Source organism: Ochotona curzoniae, unplaced genomic scaffold (genome assembly GCF_017591425.1).
Source record: "Ochotona curzoniae isolate NIBS_2020 unplaced genomic scaffold, NIBS_Ocur_1.0 contig_4792, whole genome shotgun sequence".
NCBI classification, from domain to species: Eukaryota; Metazoa; Chordata; class Mammalia; order Lagomorpha; family Ochotonidae; genus Ochotona; species Ochotona curzoniae.
The window spans coordinates 416,501-435,846 of record NW_024466389.1 but is presented as its reverse complement, the minus strand read 5'-3'; the positions used below and the strand labels follow the sequence as shown (position 1 = coordinate 435,846).

The window sequence follows — 19,346 nt, the reverse complement described above, 5'->3', positions numbered from 1 at the left end:
AAAGAACCTGGCTTTGTTCATGACCGCTCATGCAGTGGACAGGGCCAGGTGTGTGGTGGCTGTGCCACAGCGCGCTGTGGCTTCAGTTCCCTGTGGGACCCTCCTGGGTGGGTGCCCGTCACGCCCTCGGATTGTGCCATTACGGGAAGCCTGCATGGAGACGCTGGGGATGGGCCGGTGCTGCCAGCCTCCTCGCCGTGCCCGCTCCGTTTGCCCAGCCTTGCCTGCTCCCGCGGTCACACGGTGCGGAGTGAGTGCCGTGTGGCTGATGGTGTTGACAAGCGCTGCTTTGGCTTAGGATTTTTTTTTTTAAGATTTATTTATTTATTTTTTTTTATTGGAAAGGCAGATATACAGAGAAGAGAAACAGAAAAATCTTCTAGCTGCTGGTTCACTTCCCAGTGGCCACAAGAGCCAGAGCTGAGCCAATCCGGAGCCAGGAGCCAGGCGCTTCTTTGGAGTGTCCCCTGTGGGTGCGCGGCCCCAGGGCTTTGGGCCATCCTTACTGCTTTGCCAGGCCACCAGCAGGGGCTCGATCAGAGGTGGCGCAGCTGAGACGGAGGCCCCTCGCTTCATGTCACCGTGAATCAGCCCCGATTTTCTCTGAAGAGGGTGTCTGGGTTTGAAAGAACTCCTTTCTCTGTGTATTTCTTTGGGAGGCGCAGGTGGAATGCCCATCCAGTGCCCCACTCCCCGATGCTGCCATTGGCCAATGTCAGGCCAACTGACCTGGAGCCGGGAGCTGTCGCCCAGGCCTTCCCGTGGAGCATGCGGGGTGCAGCCCGTCAGCTAAGGGACCCACTGCTGGAATTAGCTGGTTTGATGAAGTGCATACCTAGCCCGGTCACCTGATGGTTACTGACCTGCTCAGGCCCCTTTCCAGCCTGGCGTTTGGTATGTTCACTTAGGTTTATTTGTTACTATTTGGGAGAGTTTGTCATCGGTGGTTCACTCGCCCAAGGCCCACATTACCAGGTCGGGGTTGGGCCACAGCCAAGAGGCCCAGGCAGCTAGGTCTCCATGTGGGCAGGGGCCCCATGTGCTTGCACCGCTCAGCTGCCTCCCAGGTCCCAGATGTGGGGGATGGGTCTCTCTAGGGGTGGCCTGTCCCTCTGCCGGGTTGGTGGAGGTCATTACACACGTGACACCTTTAATAATAAGACCTGTTCAGTTACCGCATCTGAAACGTGCCCAGTTGGTCCTCGGTCAGGTTCCCTGGTATCTGGTCAGACCCTCTCAGCACCGTGCAGAGCCACCCCCTGCCCCCGGGAGCTTGTGGTGCAGCATCGGCTGCTCTTACCCTCTGACGTCGCCCACTTGCTGTGCCTGGTTATAGGGTTATGTTATTGAGAAGGCAGAGAAACAGGTTCTTTCCACCCGCTGGTTATGCATGTCCACATCTGGGTGGACATCATGGGTGGCGCCGGCCCAAGCTGAGAGCCCAAATCTCCTCTGGGTCTCCCGTGTGAGTGAAGGACTCAGCCACCCAGTCCTCAGTGCTTCTTGCCCAGCGCGCACCAGGAGGGGCTGGAGGGGGACTCTGGCAGAGCCAGGAGGGGAGTGCAGCCTGAAGTGCCAGACTGGAAGACAGACTGGTGCATTCACTGAGTCTCCTGCACGTGGGCCTGTGGCTGGCAAGGGGACCTGTGAGCTGACCGATCAGTGCAGCCTGGCACAGGTGCTGCTCGGGGCTCAGTAGGGTGTTCAGGCTTGTGGACAGTGTGGCTGGGAGCCCTGAGTGTGCTGTGGTTGATGGGCAAGTGTTACAGTGCCCTGGGTGTGTGCTGTGTGTGGTTGCTGGGTGAGTGTTACAGTGCCCTGTGTGTGCTTGATGGGCGAGTGTTCCAGTGCCCTGAGGTTGGTCCTTGACCTTGGCTTAGCCGCTGGGAGGCTTACAGTCACGTCCTGATCCGATGTCTGGTTCCGTTCTCCCCGTAGGCCAGTGCTGTAGGTGACCCCAGCGCTCATCTGCACGAATAGATTAGATAAACTGATTGGGCAACAGTCACACCTGTGTTCGAGCCAGAGCTTACAATAAGGCCTAACCCTTACACCTGTCTGTCGTGTGTGTCTTGGGAGCTGCTGCTGGGTTCTGGGGTGTCCTGTGCTGCTGCCCGTGACACTGGGCAGGGAGCAGACAGTCAGCGGGGTGGTATGCACCCCAGGTGCCCGTGACTTGCTAGGAGTTTGTGGAGGGGAGAGCGGCGAGGCCCCCCGGGAATGTAGGTCAGCCCAGGCAGCTGTGAGGGCTCAGCAGGTCCCAGCTTAGCGGATGAGCCACAGGTGTGCCACGTCAGCAGGGCCGGCGCTTAGCTCTGACATTGGCTGAGGACGTGGAGGCTTGATGGGGTGCCCAGAAGGTTGGGGGTACCAGGAGAGTGAAGAGAAAAGCAGGCGCGAAAAAGCGTAAGTCTGCCTCAGCAAATGCTTGTTCTTGCTGTCGGAGTAGTGGTGCCACACGGCTGGGCAGGGGTGCCGCGTGAGCCTTGGCATCTCCAGGCGTCCCCAGCTGGCCGCACGGCTGGTCCCGGAGCTGGGGAAGGCTTGGGGCTGCTGCTTTAACACAACACCGAGCGTGTGCAGGAAGGGTCAGTGCTCCTTGGGCCCACGGGCCTGTTTGCTCTCAATGAGGCAGAGCTAACCGTGTCCGGTGCTGGTGCCGGGGGACAGAGAGCTGCCCCTTCCTGGGCGTGCTGCACCACTGACCCTGTCGCCTGGGCTCCCCCTGGTCCTCCAGGCACCATGAAGTGCGGCTGATGGCCCAGCCTGAGCCTCTCCAGGGTGGGTGGGGTGGCCGGGACGTTGGGGAGAATTTGCAGGGTGTGGCGAGTTTCTTGCTGCCTGTTCAGTCCTGGGTGCATGATGCTCCCCATCCCGAGGCCAGAACCCACTTCCTTGAGGCGCGGTGTGCAGCGCAGGAGGGAAAGAGCGAATGAGACCAGTCTGTTGTCAGGCCTTTCTGACTTGTTGAAAATTATGTTCTCTGGTCTGCATGTTGAATGTCTTCAGTGCCCAACAGCAGACTTCTCGTCCTCGTGTGTGTGTGCGTGGACGGAGGGCACGCAGACCCCTCATGTTGTCCCAACACGGTTGCTGCTGGATGCTGCTCATCCCTGTATCTAGCCCAGAGCTGGGGAGCGGCCTGCCCGCTCTTCTCCCTGCTCAGATCGCTCCGTGTGCACATGTTGGTCCTGAGCGTGAGTCTCGGGCAGTCTGAGGTTTGCTGGGAGGTCTGTGGAGATGAGCCCCACCCGCGGTGTGTCCAGGCCAGCACCTGGGTGTTCTCTTGGTCCAGGTGGTCCTGCAGATTGTCCTGCGAGTGATGTGTGAAGCCAGAAGCAGGGGCCTGTCCTCACGGCGTGGCCTTTGCCGTGCCCGCCCAGCAAGGCTAAGGCTGGCTCTGTCCTTTGCTTTGCAGCCTGAAGCATGCGCCGTCTGCCTTGCGTCCTCTTGTCGCCCTGTCCTGGGGGCTGCCTTGGTAGCTCTGCAGACTCCAGTGGGGCTAGGGGACCTGGCCCTCACCCTTGCTGGAGGCTGTGCAGCTGCCTTTGGCGTGCTGGCCACAGGCCTCGCACAGCAGTGTTTGGTGCGGGGAGATGTTCTTGCCTCGTCGTGGTTGGAGTAGATCTCCCAGGATGATAATGCGTTTGTGCACAAATAGGAGTACTTGGATCCGGGACTTGGCAGCTAAGGCTTGTGTGTCGTCTGGAGGACACGGACAGTCACCGAGATATTTCCTGCTGAGTATATTCCCTGCTTCAGCACCTTGGTGTTTGTTGTTGTTGTTAAGATTTATTTGGAGTACAGAAAGAGACACACATCCCACGTCTGCTGACTTAGCTCTTGAAGCCGCCCCCCAGCCAGGCCTGGGCAGCCATGAGCTCCGCTGGGTTTCCCACGTGGGCAGTGGGGACCCAGATGGTCAGCCCATCGTCTCAGCCCTTCCTGGGCACGTGAGCAGGGAGTTGGATAGGAAGCAGGTTGGAGGAAGTCGTGAGCCAACACACTGGTCAGGGCCCATGTGGCTCTGCCAGATGTACCACTGTGCTAGCCTGCGCCCTTTGGCCTTGAAATGGGACATGCAATGGTGTCCTGGTGCCTTGCGTAATGGACCCAGGGCATCATGATTGTCCTCAGCCACGTGCTCGAGTGGCTGAAAGGTCTGCCACCTCCCACAGCCTGTGGTCGCCCTTGGCTTGTGCAGCTGCTGTGGCACAGTGGGTTAAGCCCGCCAGCTGCAGCACTGGTGTCCCTGAGGATGAACCGAGAGCTGTGTGGGCAGGAGAGGGTTGTCCCTGAATCCGACACTGGACATTTGCTTGTGTCCTCTTGACGCTACAGGGTCAGCCTTTTGAGACGTCTTCTCACGGGTCCTGGCTGCTGGGACAGCTGTGCGTGGACCCTCAGCGCTGCCCCTCTCAGCACTGCCCCTCATTCTGTTAGGGGTCCCAGACCTGTGCAGAAAATGCTGCTGGAAGTCAGGGACTCGGTGCTGGCTTCGTCACTGCTCGTCTTCTCTGAGTGTCGCTGTGTTTTCCACCACAGGTCCCGGATTCTTTGAGGTTGCACCAAGGAGCACCGAGGTTGGAAGATGAGCGAACTCGACCAGTTGCGGCAGGAGGCCGAGCAGCTGAAGAACCAAATCCGGGTGCGTGGCGAGTCTCTCTGGCTCCTTGGCCATCTCGGGAGGACCCGTTGCAGCGAGCGGGCGGGCTTGGAAATGGCACTGGGTCTTGCTTGGTCCAGTGCAGGCTAATTGTGGCTCTAGACAGTTGGTGGCCGAGCACAGTTTCAGGATGTTATCTTCTGTATAACCTGTTACCGTTTTGTACCATTGTCTCAACTCTGGTTGTGAGTTTTTGTGAGCCTCCTGGCCACTGTGTTGGTGTGTGACTTCGGAACCAGCAGCTTCTCCAGGTCTCCCATGCAGGGCCTAAGCTCTTGGGCCGATTCCTGTTGCTTTCCCAAGTGCATCTGCAGGAAGCCGGATTGGAAGTGGAGCAGCTGGTCTCAGACTTGTAACCATACGGGTTGCTGGTGTCGCATGGCGCAGCGTCTGGCAGCCGAGTGTGTGGCCTGGCTGCGGACCCCGCATGCTCTTCTGTCTTGTCTGAGTTCAGCGAAGCTCTCCCTGGCTGTCTGCTGAGCCCCCTCCGCCCCGGGACAGTGAGGGCCGCCCCTCCACACCGCAGCTCTTCACAGGAAGGGGTTTGACATCCTAACCTCCTGTTGTCCCTTCCAGGATGCCAGAAAGGCCTGTGCAGACGCGACCCTCTCTCAGGTAAGGGCTGCCAACGGCCTGGAGCCTCTGGAACCCGAGCCCCGCGGCCAGTGCGGGGGCCACCCTAGGGACAGGCCCGGCAGAGTGCAGCTGTGATTGTGCCAGCCCGGCGGCAGCCGTGCACCTGCTGAGGGGTTGTCCACATGACCAGAAGCCGCCTCGGAACTGGGCTTCTCAGGCCCGTGACCTGGCCATTCTAGGGCTGCATGTGGAAAGCTGCTTTCAGAGAAGTCTGTTCAGTCGATGTACACAGCCAGGAGGGGTGGTGTAGAGCTGAGCTCAAGTGGTGACCCCGTGAGGAGGTGATGGGAGCTGGGTGGTATCTATGGAGGGGTCGTGATCTGATGGCCGTGGTGGCCACAAAAAAGTGTGAGCAGGGAGCAAGTGCGGCACCCAGGCTAGTCACCCCCACCCCGAAGCGGGGGCAGGCCAGCTGGGAGTCCATCCGGCCACACCCTGCCTGTGCCGGGGGTGGGAGAGAGGCTTGGGGCCTAGCTAGAGGCAGTGAGGGCTGGGCCCTGGCTGCTGGGAGAACCGCGCCCACTTAACCCGCCAACATTCATTTTAAGATCACAAACAACATCGACCCCGTGGGACGGATCCAGATGCGTACCAGGAGGACGCTGAGGGGGCACCTGGCCAAGATTTACGCCATGCACTGGGGCACGGACTCGAGGTAAGCAGTGCTTCCAGCGTGTGTGTGTGAGGACAGGAGGAAGGGGTCAGCGGGCAGGTCTGTGTGTGTCCGGCCCCGGGGCGTGGGCAGCTGCCTGGAGGCCCAGGCTCCCTGCACACTGCCCTCTTCCCTTCCGCTGCTGGACTCAACTCTGTCAGTGCCACTGTGTCCTCGCATGACCTTGAGACAGTCACCTAATGGCTCTGTGCGTCTCTCACTTGTGCCTTTCGGCCCCACTCCAGGGGCTGCAGAGGAACGGGGTGAACCCTGAAACTACAGCTGTGGGGTCAGTGTAGGCTGAGGTTCCTGGGGCTCACTGTCGCCCCTCATCTGGGCCGTTCCCCTGACCCCGTTGCCTCTGTGTCCTGCCCCACCTGCCTTGGGCTGTTGTGTGGCATCACTGTGGGTGCTAATAAAGTGACATCTGCCGCGCTCTGTCCTTCAGAGGACCCTGTGAGTCCACTTCCCTGCATGTGCTCTGCCCCAGCTCCCTGCGCTCTGAGGAGGCGTCTGGGGGCCTGTGTTTGCTTGTCTCTGCTCTCGCAGAAACATGTCTGCTTTGGAGCAGAGAGCCTGGGGACAAAGGATTCTATCTTGAGTTTGTTGTGTACAGTGTCCCATACAAGTTCACGTGCAGATGTGAGCTCCAGTGCTTTACGGATGCAGCAGTCAGCCCACACAGAAGGCAGCGGGGAGCGGGGTGGGCGCTGCACTGAGGGCGGGTCCACGGGAGTCGGCTGGCGGGCAGCTGCCATTCACTGCCTGTGGCCCACAGCTCAAGGCTGCCCGCTCACTGGGACTTCTCCCAGGCTTCGGTTGAACACAGCTGGGCTTCCGTCTTGGTCGACTTCCCAAAGGCCGGGCTGGGCCTCAGCATAGGTCTCCCCAGGGTGGCAAGGAGCTGTTAGGGAGTGTCCCGGGGTCTGCCTTGCTGGGAGATCGGGGTGATGAGCCAGGAGCAGGAGGCCGACCTGAGTGCAGGATGGTGCAGGCCTTGTTACCACATGCCCACTTCCCAGGAGTGCCCGCCACAAAGAGGTGGGTGGGACAAGGGAGCACAGTTCTGTCATGGGCTCACTCCCCGGATCCCTGTGACATCGAGGACGGGGCTGACTGACTGACACTCGGGTCCCTGTGTGGGGACCAGGACCCCAGGCCCTCGGCCCATCCCTTGCTGTATCTCGGGGAGCGGAGTTGGGCTGAGAACAGGAGTGCAGGCTGTGAGGCCCTGCGGTCACTGGCATTTCAAGGGTCCTCTGTCACTTAGGGTCACTGAGGGTCAGGGCTCTGCTGGGCCGTTCCTCTCCCAGGCTGCAGTTGTGCATGGGTGGAGAGATTACCAGGTGACACACACCAGAGGCAGGGCCTGGGGGGGGTGGTGGGGTGTGTGTGTGTGTGTGTGTGTGTGTGTGTGTGTGTGTGTGTGTGTGTGTGTGTGTGTGTGTGTGTGTGTGTGTGTGTGTGTGTGTGTGTGTGTGTGTGTGTGTGTGTGTGTGTGTGTGTGTGTGTGTGTGTGTGTGTGTGTGTGTACGTACGTACACACACACGTACGGGGCCTGGAGCTGTGTGGCTAACTTCCAGCCCCTCACACTGTGCTCTGTGTGGGTGGCGTCTCGGTGAACTGGCCAGTGAACAGACACAGGCCTCGTTCCCTGACTGCAGGTGAGGAGGTGTCTTCTTCCACCCCTGGGATTAGGGACTTATCCCCGCTGACTCCCCACTCAGCAGTCAGCAATTATTAAGCCACGTGCCCCCAGAGCTCCTGAAGGTGACCCTGCCCGCGCTGTCTGCAGCCGTGGAGGAATTGCTGCTGGTACCTGCCACTGTGGCACTGCGAGTTAAGCTGCCACTTGTTCCAGTTCGTGTCCTGGCTACTTCCCTTCCCATCCAGCTCCCTGTTAGTGGCCTGGAAAAGCAGCGGAGGATGGTGCTTGGCCCCTGCACCCGCCTGGGCGACCTGGAGGAATCCCCTGGCCCAGCCCTGGCTGTTGCGGCCATCTGGAGAGTGAACCAGAGGGTGGAATAGCTGTTTCTGCCTCTCTCTTTCAAATAATAAATAAATAAGTCGTAGACGACGGATTACGAGCTTGCTCCGAGTTTCGCTGCCCTGGAAGGTTCTGGCCTCCGCTGCTCCTTGTCCCCCCTGCAGGGGCCATCACCTTCTAACCGGCCGGGAGCCCAGCTTCCTGTGGACTGGATGTGGTCTCTGCTTTGTCATATTGAGAGGTGTTGCTATTGAGTCGCAGGGTTCACTGTGACCATCCTGAGAGTCTGTGGGCAGCCTTGGGCCCAGGGAACGTGGCATTTCAGGGCTGGTGTACAGCCTGCATCCCACGGCACGGCACCTGGGTCGGATCCGAGCTCCATTTCTTCATGTCGAGGCTTCTGGCTGCCTGTCTTGCACTGCTCCCTAGCCCAGTGGGCAGCCAGCACCTCCTGATGCTCCCTGGCCCCCCCTCCCCCCCACTCCAGCTGCAGCTCAGGTGGAGAGGGTCCCCGGTGCTGCGAGCTGGGACAGATCCCAATCCGTTCATTCCCGACCAGGAGCAGGAATGTGGTGGTCCTTATCCACCCCCTGAACAGGCATTGGCCGTGGTATCACGCCTGCCACTCTGGGCCGAGGCTCAGCTGACTCGTGTGTCTTCTCTCTACAGGCTGCTCGTCAGCGCCTCCCAGGATGGCAAGCTTATCATCTGGGACAGCTACACCACAAACAAGGTAGGTGGGGCAAGGGGGCCCTCCTTGCAGAGCCAGGCAGGACAAGGCGGCAGATTCTGAGTGTGTTCACCAGGCAGTGCTGGGCACTAGGGGAGATGACAGGTGGCCCGTCTCTCATGGGTCGCCCCCAAATGTCTGCTGGGGCTGGGCTGAGACCTGAGCCATGAGTCAGAGTCTCAATCTGGGCCTCCCAGTTTGCCAGCGTCAGCCACAGGCATATCCTGAATGGAGCTGGTGTTGGCGCGAGGCACTCTGAGCTGGGCTGGAGGGTCCTGCCCCCTGAGCTAAATGCCTACTCCCAGACTCTGTGTGTTGGTGACAGAGCCGCTGGGTCTCGCCTGGACAGGCTGAGCTGGCACTGCAGAGAGGAGGTGAGCACTCAGCATCTCCTGAGCTGACACTGACCATTCGGAGCATGCTCGGCTCACTCTGAGGGGCATTCTGCTGTGAGATAGAAATTAAACCTTTGAAAAATTTAATCCAGAGTTGTTTATTATAGAAGTGCAATAATTTGTTTAACATGCATGTGAGCATCCAATTTGGATGCGTTTTCCTGGGTAGGGGAGAGGGCAGAAACTTTTGGGAGATTTAGGGCCGGTCCAGCTGGAGTCTAGCATGGCTGTGGCCAAGCGGGTGATGGTGATTTCCAAGATGGAAATGGCTGTTTTGTGCATTCACAAGACACACAGCGGCCACGTGCCCTCTGCTCCGTTGGTGTGGGGCTGTGAGTGTGGTGAGCCCCCTGTGGGTCAGCAGTCCAATGCTGAGTCTCCTAGTCGTGCTTTGTGGGTGCTGATGACCGCGATAAACTTGGGGTCCTTGGCGGGGGAGGGGTTCGCATTTGACCTGGGAAGCATCTGTTCGCCGTGTCCCCGCCTCCAGGTGCATGCCATCCCTCTGCGCTCTTCCTGGGTCATGACCTGTGCGTACGCCCCGTCTGGCAATTACGTGGCCTGTGGTGGTCTGGACAACATCTGCTCCATCTACAATTTGAAAACTCGCGAAGGGAACGTCCGCGTGAGTCGTGAGCTGGCTGGGCATACAGGTGCGCCACCTCACCCTCTTCCCATGGAGGCCGTGTGCAGCACATGAGACACCCCAGAGCGCCCCTTCCCATGGAGGCCGTGTGCAGCACCCGGGACACCCCAGAGCGCCCCTTCCCATGGAGGCCGTGTGCAGCACCCGAGACACCCCAGAGCGCCCCTTCCCGAGGAGGCCGTGTGCAGCACCCAGGACACCCCAGAGCGCCCCTTCCCATGGAGGCCGTGTGCAGCACCCAGGACACCCCAGAGCGCCCCTTCCCATGGAGGCCGTGTGCAGCACCCGGGACACCCCAGAGCGCCCCTTCCCGAGGAGGCCGTGTGCAGCACCTGAGACACCCCAGAGCGCCCCTTCCCATGGAGGCCGTGTGCAGCACCCGGGACACCCCAGAGCGCCCCTTCCCATGGAGGCCGTGTGCAGCACCCGGGACACCCCAGAGCGCCCCTTCCCGAGGAGGCGGTGTGCAGCACCTGAGACACCCCAGAGCGCCCCTTCCCGAGGAGGCGGTGTGCAGCACCCGGGACACCCCAGAGCGCCCCTTCCCGAGGAGGCGGTGTGCAGCACCCGGGACACCCCAGAGCGCCCCTTCCCGAGGAGGCGGTGTGCAGCACCCGGGACACCCCAGAGCTCCTCTTACCCATCCTTAGATTATTGCGAACAAGCTAGAGGGAGGGTCAGATATTCCAGAAAAGCACCATGTAGATGTGAGCCACACAGTCTCCTATTTTGGGGTGTCGCTGCTCGCTGCATTCACAGTGAGCCATGTAGCCACGGAGGCCAGGCGGGGCTGCTCCTAGGTGCTGAGTGTGCTTCTGGCTGCCACACAGATGGGTTTCGATGCCACTGGCAGGCGCCAGGTGTCCCTGCACGACACATGGTCTCAGCTCCTGGGTGTGGGCCGCATTGCAAGGTTCATGGTCAGCAAGCTAAAGATGAGGCAATTTTGGCGTAAACATTTTGAAAGGTGAATGAGGCCTCATTACATTGTGCAAATTGTGTATTGTCAGAAAACACCAGTTAAAAACATTTTCTGGGGTGGCTAAGATTGAGCTCATGAGGTACTAAGGGGAAGCGGGGGAGGACTCCACCCCTTGCCCTGGCTGCTGTTCCCACAGCGACACTGCCCCAACTTGCTGTTCCCACAGCGACACTCCACCAATTTGCTGTTCCCATGGTGACACTGCCCCGACTTGCTGTTCCCACAGCGACACTCCACCAATTTGCTGTTCCCATGGTGACACTGCCCCGACTTGCTGTTCCCACAGTGACACTCCACCAATTTGCTGTTCCCATGGTGACACTGCCCCACTGCCCTGACTTGCTGTTCCCATGGTGGCACTGCCCTGACTTGCTGTTCCCATGGTGGCATTGCCCCAACTTGCTGTTCCCACAGCGACACTGCCCCGACTTGCTGTTCCCACGGCGACACTGCCCCGACTTGCTGTTCCCACGGCGACACTGCCCCACTTGCTGTTCCCATGGCGACACTGCCCCGACTTGCTGTTTCACCATGCAGCCCAGGAAGCTGTGGCAATTAGTGAAACAAATACTGCTGCTACTGCCCCTTCTTCAGCAGACAGCTGCGTTCCAAACTAACCAGCTGAACAGATGCAGCAAAGAAGGACTTTCCTCCTGGGCCTCACCATCCTGGCAGCATCTGCCACTGGCAGAGTGAGGCTCCGAGACCCTGCCTCCAACTCCTGTCTTAGAAAGAGAGCCACTGGTTCATTCCTGAAATGGGCACAGCAGCCAGGAGCCAGGGGCTCCATTCGGGTCTGCCGGGTGCTTCCGCCACCTTCCCTGTTCCTAGGCACATCAGCAGGGGGCCGGAAGTACCCATGTGGCAAGGCTCAAAGCACTGCACCACAATGCTGGACCCTGGGAGCCCGCGAGCTTTCTGGAAAGTTCATTCAGCGTTTCCTTTAGAACCCTGCTCTGCCCTATGCTGTCCGGGGTGATTCTCTCTCGCCCCTGTTTTTCCTGGAGAGCTGCAGGTTGTCCATCGGTCTGTGTGCCAGCCGGTTCCTGGGTGCCCCTCTAGATGTTCCTGCTGATCCTGTTGCCCACAGGGCTGGACGCTATCCCTGCAGCAGGCCTGGCTCCACGCACGGGCCTGGGACTGACTAGCAGTGGCTCAGGTCGCTGCTGCTCTGCCTGCTGGCAGATGCCCTGTGGGCTCCTCTGGCTAGGGAGGCCCTGTGCTCAGGGGATCAGGCTCTGCTCCCAGGTCAGGCTATGGGATCAGTGTGGGGTCACTTTGCTTCAATGCTCGACCCACAGTCCTCCTGAGAGCTGCGGGGCCACGCTGTGGTCCCATGTTGTCCTATGTTCTTGTACTCTGCACTGGGGTCCCAGCTGTGCGGGGCACAAAGCCCCAACAAGTCACCACCTGACCAAGTGGTGGGTCCTTGCCAGCGGCCAGGCCTCGCAGCAGGGGGTTTGCTGGCCATGTGCTTTTCATCTCTGTGTGCCGGACACTGACCTGGGGTCACTGAGTAGAGCTCACGCCAGGGATAGCAGGGTTCCAGGGAGAAGCAGGGTTCCCAGTGGGGAGTCGTATGGACACGCCCACATTGCATTGCTCATTCCCAAACTGCTCAGGTGGGCATCCACATGTGTCCCTCTGTGTGTCAGCAGCCGTGAGCCCCCCCCCCCCGCCCGCCTGGGCCCCCTCCCCCACTGGGCACAGCGTCACTGCCATCAGAAGAGGGTGGTGCCCGTCCCTGCAGCTTCGTCAGCTCACTGTGTAGAGTGTGTGAGCAGCAGAGCCGAGGAGAGCACACCAGCCTGTTGTCCCCTCCCTGGATGCCTACGGTGGTCAGGGCTGGGCCAGGCTGACGGCGGCGGCCAGGTGTCAGCCCAGGTACTGACAGTGTGCTGGGCTGCCTTCCAGGGCACAAGATGGCATCAGGAACAAGCGCTGGGACTTGACCCTGATGTCCCGTGTGCCCTGATGCTCACCCCGGGCCCAGGACTCTGACCTTCAGCTCCAGGAGCCTCGGTGGCCATGGACCGCCCTTGAGGGTGCCTTTGTTCTCTGTCCTTGTCCCAGATCTGCCCTGGTTGCCAGGGCTGCTGCGTCTGGCCCGCTGCGGACCTGTCCCAGCCTGCCTTGTGGTGAACATGGCAGCAGAGGGGGCAGCAGGTGCCGGGTGAGGACACGGCTCTGCTGTGGCCGCTGGGGCCGTGGTCATTGTCCTGTAGTCTGCTCGACACACAGTGACACACAGGGTGCTGGGTGTTCGTACTGAGCGTCGCTTGTGCGTGCTCAAAGCGGTGGGACTGGGCTGCTCGGTGTAAGCCATGGTCCGCGTGCGTTATTCACCAGGTTACCTGTCCTGCTGCCGATTCCTGGACGACAATCAGATCGTCACCAGCTCCGGAGACACCACATGGTGAGTGGCCGGCCTGCGGTGCGTGGGGCTGGCCGTCAGAGCTGTCTGCACTGACACATCGCGCCCTTCTCTGGGCGTCTGTGTGGCCTCGTGCGGAGCAGCGAGCCGCAGCGGCCGAGCCCGCGGTCAGATGCGTCCAGCTGTGGCTAACAGGGAGCTTCAGCTAGTGCCTGCATTCTTTTCTCTGTATATTCCTTTTTTTAAAAAAAGTTATTATTGTTATTTAATTTACTTTTTTTATTGGAAAGATGGATATACAGAGAGGAGGACAAAGGAAGATCTTCCATCCGATGGTTCACTCCCCAAGCGGCCATGACGGCTGGAGCTGAGCCAATCTGAAGCCAGGAGCCAGGAACTTCTTCCAGGTCTCCCAAAGCTTTGGGCCATCTCGAATGCATTCCCAGGCCACAAGGGAACTGGATGGAAAATGGGGCTGCTGGGATTAGAACTGGCGCCCATATGGGATTCCAGAGCGCTCAAGGCGAGGACCTTAACCACTACACTATTGCGCCAGGGCCTTTATTTTCCTTTTTTGATGTTTTAAATTTGTTTCAGAAGCACAGAACCCATTGTGGCATAGCGGGTACTACTCCCACCTGCAGTGCCAGCATCTCACTGGGCACTGGTTTTTGTTCAGGCTGCCCTACTTCTGACCTGTTCGCTGCTATGGCCTGGGCACACAGCAGAGGGTGGTCCGAGTACAGGGCTCCTGCACCACCGGAAGACCCCTGGCTTCTGCCTGGCCCAGCCCTGGCCGTTGTGGCCATCTGGAAGGGAGCCAGCAGGTGGAGGATCTCTCCCTCGTCTCTTTTTCAAAAAATAAGTCTTTAACAACAACAACAAAAAAGGCACTAAGAAAGAGGCTTTGCTTTTGTGGTTCACACCCCCAGATTTGCAGCAGGCAGACCAGAGCCAGTCTGCGTCACCCACATGAGTAGCAGGGCCCCCAAGTACCAGAGCTGTCTGCCTCGCAGAGTCGCAGCTGAGCCGGGAGCTGGGTCAGGAGTGGCCTGGGACCCCGTCAGGCCCTGGCTCGGGCGCCGTGAGGGGTCCGTCACCTCGCGCAGGGCCTGGCTGCAGTGGAGGACAGCAGGTATTCGTGCGGGGAGTGCAGCCTGGCAGAGCTGTCGAGTCTCTGTTGACTCCGCACTCACTTGGTAATCTCTAGAATCCCTCTTGCACACGTGAGCAGCCAGTTTACTAAAGAGCCGAGACCGTCACCTTGCAAGTCTGCCTTCTGAGTCGTTCCTGCCCAAGCAGGTGCTGGTGGTCTCTCACCTCTGGTCATCCTGAGAAGCAGAAACCCAAAAGTGCCCTGTGCTTCAGACCCCGGAGGGACACACAGGGACCTCAGAGTGCTCGGAGCAGCCCGCGTCTACAGGCAGATCAGGCCTTTGCAGCGGCTATGCATGGCCTTGGTCTCTCCCTCCAGGGCCTGGGTCAGCGGCATCCTGCCGCCCACCTCCCCCTCCTGGTCGTACAGGAGCCTGCGCATGGCACCTGAGGGAGGGCCGTGCACCTGTGCTGGGAGCCGAGCCGCAGGCCCCCTTACACTGAGCCCCCAGCCAGGGCTCTGACCTAAGGGAGGGCCCCCTCACACCGAGCCCCCGGCCAGGGCTCTGACCTAAGGGAGGGCCCCCTCACACCGAGCCCCCGGCCAGGGCTCTGACCTGACTCATCCCGTTGTCCTTTGCTCCCGATGCAGTGCCCTGTGGGACATTGAGACTGGGCAGCAGACGACCACTTTCACCGGCCACACTGGGGATGTCATGAGCCTGTCCCTCGCTCCTGACACCAGGCTGTTTGTCTCTGGTGCTTGTGACGCTTCTGCCAAGCTCTGGGATGTGCGAGAAGGGATGTGCCGGCAGACGTTCACCGGGCACGAGTCGGACATCAATGCCATCTGTGTAAGTGTGCCCACTGCCCAGCGGTTAGATACCTCCAGGGAGTGCCGCCTTACTCGGGGGGCTCGTTCAGGCCCCCACTCACTCAGTGGCACACGCAGCCCCTCACTCACTGGTGCACTCAGCCCCTCACTCACTCAGTGGCACACTCAGCCCTCACTCACTCACTGGCACGCTCAGCCCCTCACTCACTCAGTGGCACACTCAGCCCTCACTCACTCACTCACTGGCACGCTCAGCCCCTCACTCACTCACTGGCACACTCAGCCCTCACTCATTCAGTGGCACACTCAGCCCTCACGCCCTCACTCACTGGCATGCTCACTCACTCACCCACTCACTGGCACGCTCAGCCCCTCACTCACTCAGTGGCACACTCAGCCCTCACTCACTCACTCACTGGCACGCTCAGCCCCTCACTCACTCACTGGCACACTCAGCCCTCACTGACTCAGTGGCACACTCAGCCCTCACTCACTCACTCACTGGCACGCTCAGCCCCTCACTCACTCACTGGCACACTCAGCCCTCACTCACTCAGTGGCACACTCAGCCCTCACGCACTCACTCACTGGCATGCTCACTGACTCCCTCACTCGCTCACCCACTCACTGGCATGCTCAGCCCTCACTCACTGGCACGCTCAGCCCCTCACTCACTGGCACACTCAGCCCCTCACTCCCTCACTGGTGCACTCAGAACTCTCTGCAGGGAACCTGGCTGGGTGCTGCTGGCCTCTGCTGCCAGCTGGCTGTCATTCCCGGTGCTGGGCTGTGGTGCTCCTGTGACCACGCTCTTCCCCTGTCCAGGACCTGAGTGGGTGTCTTGGAGACCACAGGAGAGGTACCTGAACAACTGCTGAGAGCAGTGTTCTGGCCTGCCAGGCTCATGGAAGCTTCTGGACTTTTTGGTCAGCGCAGGGCTGGTCGTTGCCCTGCCATCCCCCTTCCTGTACAAGTCCCACCTCAGGCTGACAGCCAGGGCAGGATCGGCTGCTTAGCGATGACGCATCTCGCTGTTATGTGTCCCAGCACCCCTGCCTGCCTCCCCGCCGGGACCACCCGGCCCATGCTCTCGACGGCTTCCCCTTACAGTTCTTTCCAAATGGCAACGCGTTTGCCACCGGTTCCGACGATGCCACCTGCAGGCTGTTTGACCTCCGCGCCGACCAGGAGCTCATGACCTACTCCCACGACAACATCATCTGTGGCATCACCTCCGTCTCCTTCTCCAAGAGCGGCCGCCTCCTCCTGGCCGGGTACGATGACTTCAACTGCAACGTGTGGGACGCGCTCAAGGCCGACAGGGCAGGTAGGCGCCGGGCAGGGAGGAGCGAGGGGGGCCTGGCTCGCCTGGGGCAGATGCTTTCCTGTTTGACGTCAGAATTCTCTTTTAAGTTGATAAGTTTGAAAAGCAAAATGATAGGATAAAGGGAAGAGGAAAGAGAGAGATCTAATTTGCCCCTCAAACGGCAGCGACAGCCAGAGCTGAGATGGGCAGCAGCTGAGTGCCAAGGCCGCCTCCTGAGGCTTCCTCGTGGCAGTGTGTTGGTCGGAAGCTGCATGAGAAGCGGAGTGGCTGGCATTGGCTGGCACTGGTTGGCAGGGCCCTGAGCTCACCCTGCCACAGCATCTGCCCCACACACAGCTTCTCAAGGTTTTTTGGGGTTTGCTTGTCTTGCTTTTTGAGGAGAAAGATCTTCCTATCCAGTGTCCACTCCCCAGATGCCCCCAGTGCCCAGGACTGGGCCCGGAACACAAGCCAGGTCTCCCACATGGGTGGGCTATGATTGGCAGAGGGGAAGGCCCCGCCCTCCGCGGGGCCACCTGCCACCCGGAACCTAGAGCTGCCCGCACAGAGCAGCCACCAAGTCTGGGGGAGCAGAGGACACCTGGGGGCCTACGAGGAGCCAATTGGTTGAGCCTCCTTGGGCACCCAGTCCCCTGCTCCCTACAGAGTGCCGGGTGATCCAGGCCTGGGAAGGCAGCGGCTCACGGTGCTCTGTCCCCTGTGCGGGAGCCCCCAGCTCCCTGGTGGTCTGTGGGGGGACAAGCAGATAGGAACACTGTGTCTGTCTCCCCACTCCTTGGATTACAAACAGAAACTTATTCATAGCCATTTGATGATCCAGACTCACCACCTGGACTCCAGCTGCGCCCTCTTAGGCATAGCATTTGGAAGCAGAGCTGGGTCATTTCCCAGACCACTGCGAGGGCAGGAGCCAGGAGCTCTGTCCGTGTCTCCATGCTCTCTGGCCTGCCTCATCTTCCCAGGCCGTCAGCAGGGAGTTGGATGCCAGCACCACCAGCGGCAGCTTATCCCACAGCTCCGTGTGGCACCGCAGGTCTTCTGTCTTAATTGTGGTTGTCATTCTTGTTTGAGCTGCTCTTGCTGCATCTCACCCTGAGTGGCTCAGAAGCTAGGTCCACCCAGGCACACGGGCCATCTTCCACCATCATTCCAGGTGTATCAGTAGGGAGCTGCCAGAGCTGCTGGGCCCTGAACCGGCTCTCCTGGGAATGCCAGCACCAGAAGCGGTGACTTAAGCTACTGTGCCACCATGCTGGCCCCCCAGGCGTGGCCCATGAGTATTGAGTCCGTGTGAGTGGTGGGGAACAGGGTTCCAGCCCATCCCCGCCTCGGGGACAGACTCCAGAGGCTGCCGGGGGCGCTTCCGCCCGGTGCCTGGAGGTCACGGAGCTGTGTTCCCTCCCAGGTGTCCTGGCTGGTCATGACAACCGCGTCAGCTGCCTCGGAGTGACCGATGATGGCATGGCCGTGGCCACGGGGTCCTGGGACAGCTTCCTCAAGATCTGGAACTAAGGCCAGCAGGTAAAACTGGGCACCCATCCCCAGCGGGCTGCAGGTGGCACCAGGCACAGCCCCGGGTAACCCTCTGTCTGACACACAGGCGGCCACCGCAGTGACTGGAAGACCATTCCGACCTTGAAGCGCCGCAGTGACCGCGTCTCCCGTCCGACCACACTAGCGTGGACACCCACACCCTCAGCATTTCAAAAGGGCAAGACCTTCCTGCACCCGTCGCTGAACCAAGAGCACAACCCCCGAGCAGGGCCGCGTGCCGGCGACCAGAGCCAGCTGTGCATCCCTTCCGGGGCCATCGTGTTTCCTTCTTGTCTTGAATGAATCTGAAGAGGAAATAGTATAATAAAATGTTACCCAGGAGGCGAAGGAGTGTCGTTTGAGGCAGACACCCTCCCATTGGTTCCTTTCAGTTTTAGACCCGTGACCCTGTTCTGTGATGTCCACGCAAAGCGAGCTGAGGTGTACCAACCTTGTAACCATGTCTGAACTCCACTTGTGTTTGTAGCAGGGTTCTGGAAGCATCCTTATCCTTCTTAGATGTGTCCACTTCTGTCCCGTAGCTCCCCAGAAGCCCCGTTTCTCGTTGCCAGGCACACGCTGCCTGCCCGCCTGCCCCGAGCAGCGTGCGCGGGTGTGCCTGGGCAGCCTCGCTTACTTGTGTATTGAACAATGTACAAATCAATGTTTGGAAATAATGATCTCAGACTTTCTAAGTTAAATTTTAAAAAGCTGATTGTTTGCCGTACTGGGTGGGTTTATTCTTAGAATCGCATGCTGTAGAAATGCTCAGAAGTTCTTACAGGACTCCGCCCCAGTTGTGGCCTGCCCCGTGCGCACATGGCGGAAGCAGCACAGCTCTGCACGCTTGGCTAGCGGGAGAAGTCACCGTGTCCTTTATTTCTGACAAAAATGCAAAAAGCCCAGGCCTGTCGCAGGCGGCTGCTGTTGGCTCCGGGGGAGAGGGTGGAGAGCCCAGGTGCCCCACGTCCGCCACGCACGGCCTCCCGGGAATCAAGCCATCTGCACCGGAGGCCGTGCGTCTGGGACACGCAGCTACTCCTGGCCACCTCACGGGGACAGCTGTGCCCTCCATGGCAGCCATGGCCACCCCCACCCCACCCTCCATCAGAGCTGTGGCTTCTCCCCGTGTGGCACGCCGTCTCATACGAACCTGTGCCGTGACCTGCCGCGGGCCTGGATCTGGCAATGAGAGTACAGCTGACCGCCCCCCCCCCCTCCTGTCAGACACCTCTGTAGAGCTCTGCGCCCTCTCCCCTCTCACCTTTTGTATTTAATTTTAAGTCTGTACTGCAAGGAAGCTGGATGCAAGATAGACCCTCTATTAAACTGTGCTGTTATTTAAGACGTAATAAAGCAGTTTGACACGAGGCGCTCTGCTGTGGTGACTCCAGCCGCCAGAGGCTCACCAGGCCTGCACCACCCACGCACCTGCTGACACTCCCAGAGGGGCTGCAGGGAAGCCCCAGTCGCAGGCCTGCAGGAGA

At 59.9% G+C, this 19,346-nt stretch overlaps 1 protein-coding gene across 2 annotated transcripts in view; it reads left to right on the top strand.

Moving 5' to 3' along the window:
* GNB1 (G protein subunit beta 1) overlaps window positions 1–19,232 on the top strand; it is a 47,617-nt gene extending 28,385 nt beyond the window's left edge. The window contains exons 3-12 of one of the 2 annotated variants that reach the window (XM_040987794.1): window positions 4,546–4,648; window positions 5,243–5,281; window positions 5,851–5,957; window positions 8,612–8,675; window positions 9,558–9,720; window positions 13,045–13,111; window positions 14,817–15,018; window positions 16,110–16,326; window positions 17,732–17,847; window positions 17,927–19,232. In XM_040987794.1, coding sequence (XP_040843728.1) covers window positions 4,592–4,648; window positions 5,243–5,281; window positions 5,851–5,957; window positions 8,612–8,675; window positions 9,558–9,720; window positions 13,045–13,111; window positions 14,817–15,018; window positions 16,110–16,326; window positions 17,732–17,838 — 1,023 coding nt within the window. In that variant the 5' untranslated portion in view covers window positions 4,546–4,591 and the 3' untranslated portion in view covers window positions 17,839–17,847; window positions 17,927–19,232. Of the gene's footprint in view, window positions 1–4,545; window positions 4,649–5,242; window positions 5,282–5,850; window positions 5,958–7,574; window positions 7,620–8,611; window positions 8,676–9,557; window positions 9,721–13,044; window positions 13,112–14,816; window positions 15,019–16,109; window positions 16,327–17,731; window positions 17,848–17,926 lie in introns of those variants that run through there. The other variant, XM_040987795.1, reaches the window with a different exon arrangement.
* The last annotated feature ends 114 nt before the right edge of the window (window positions 19,233–19,346 follow it).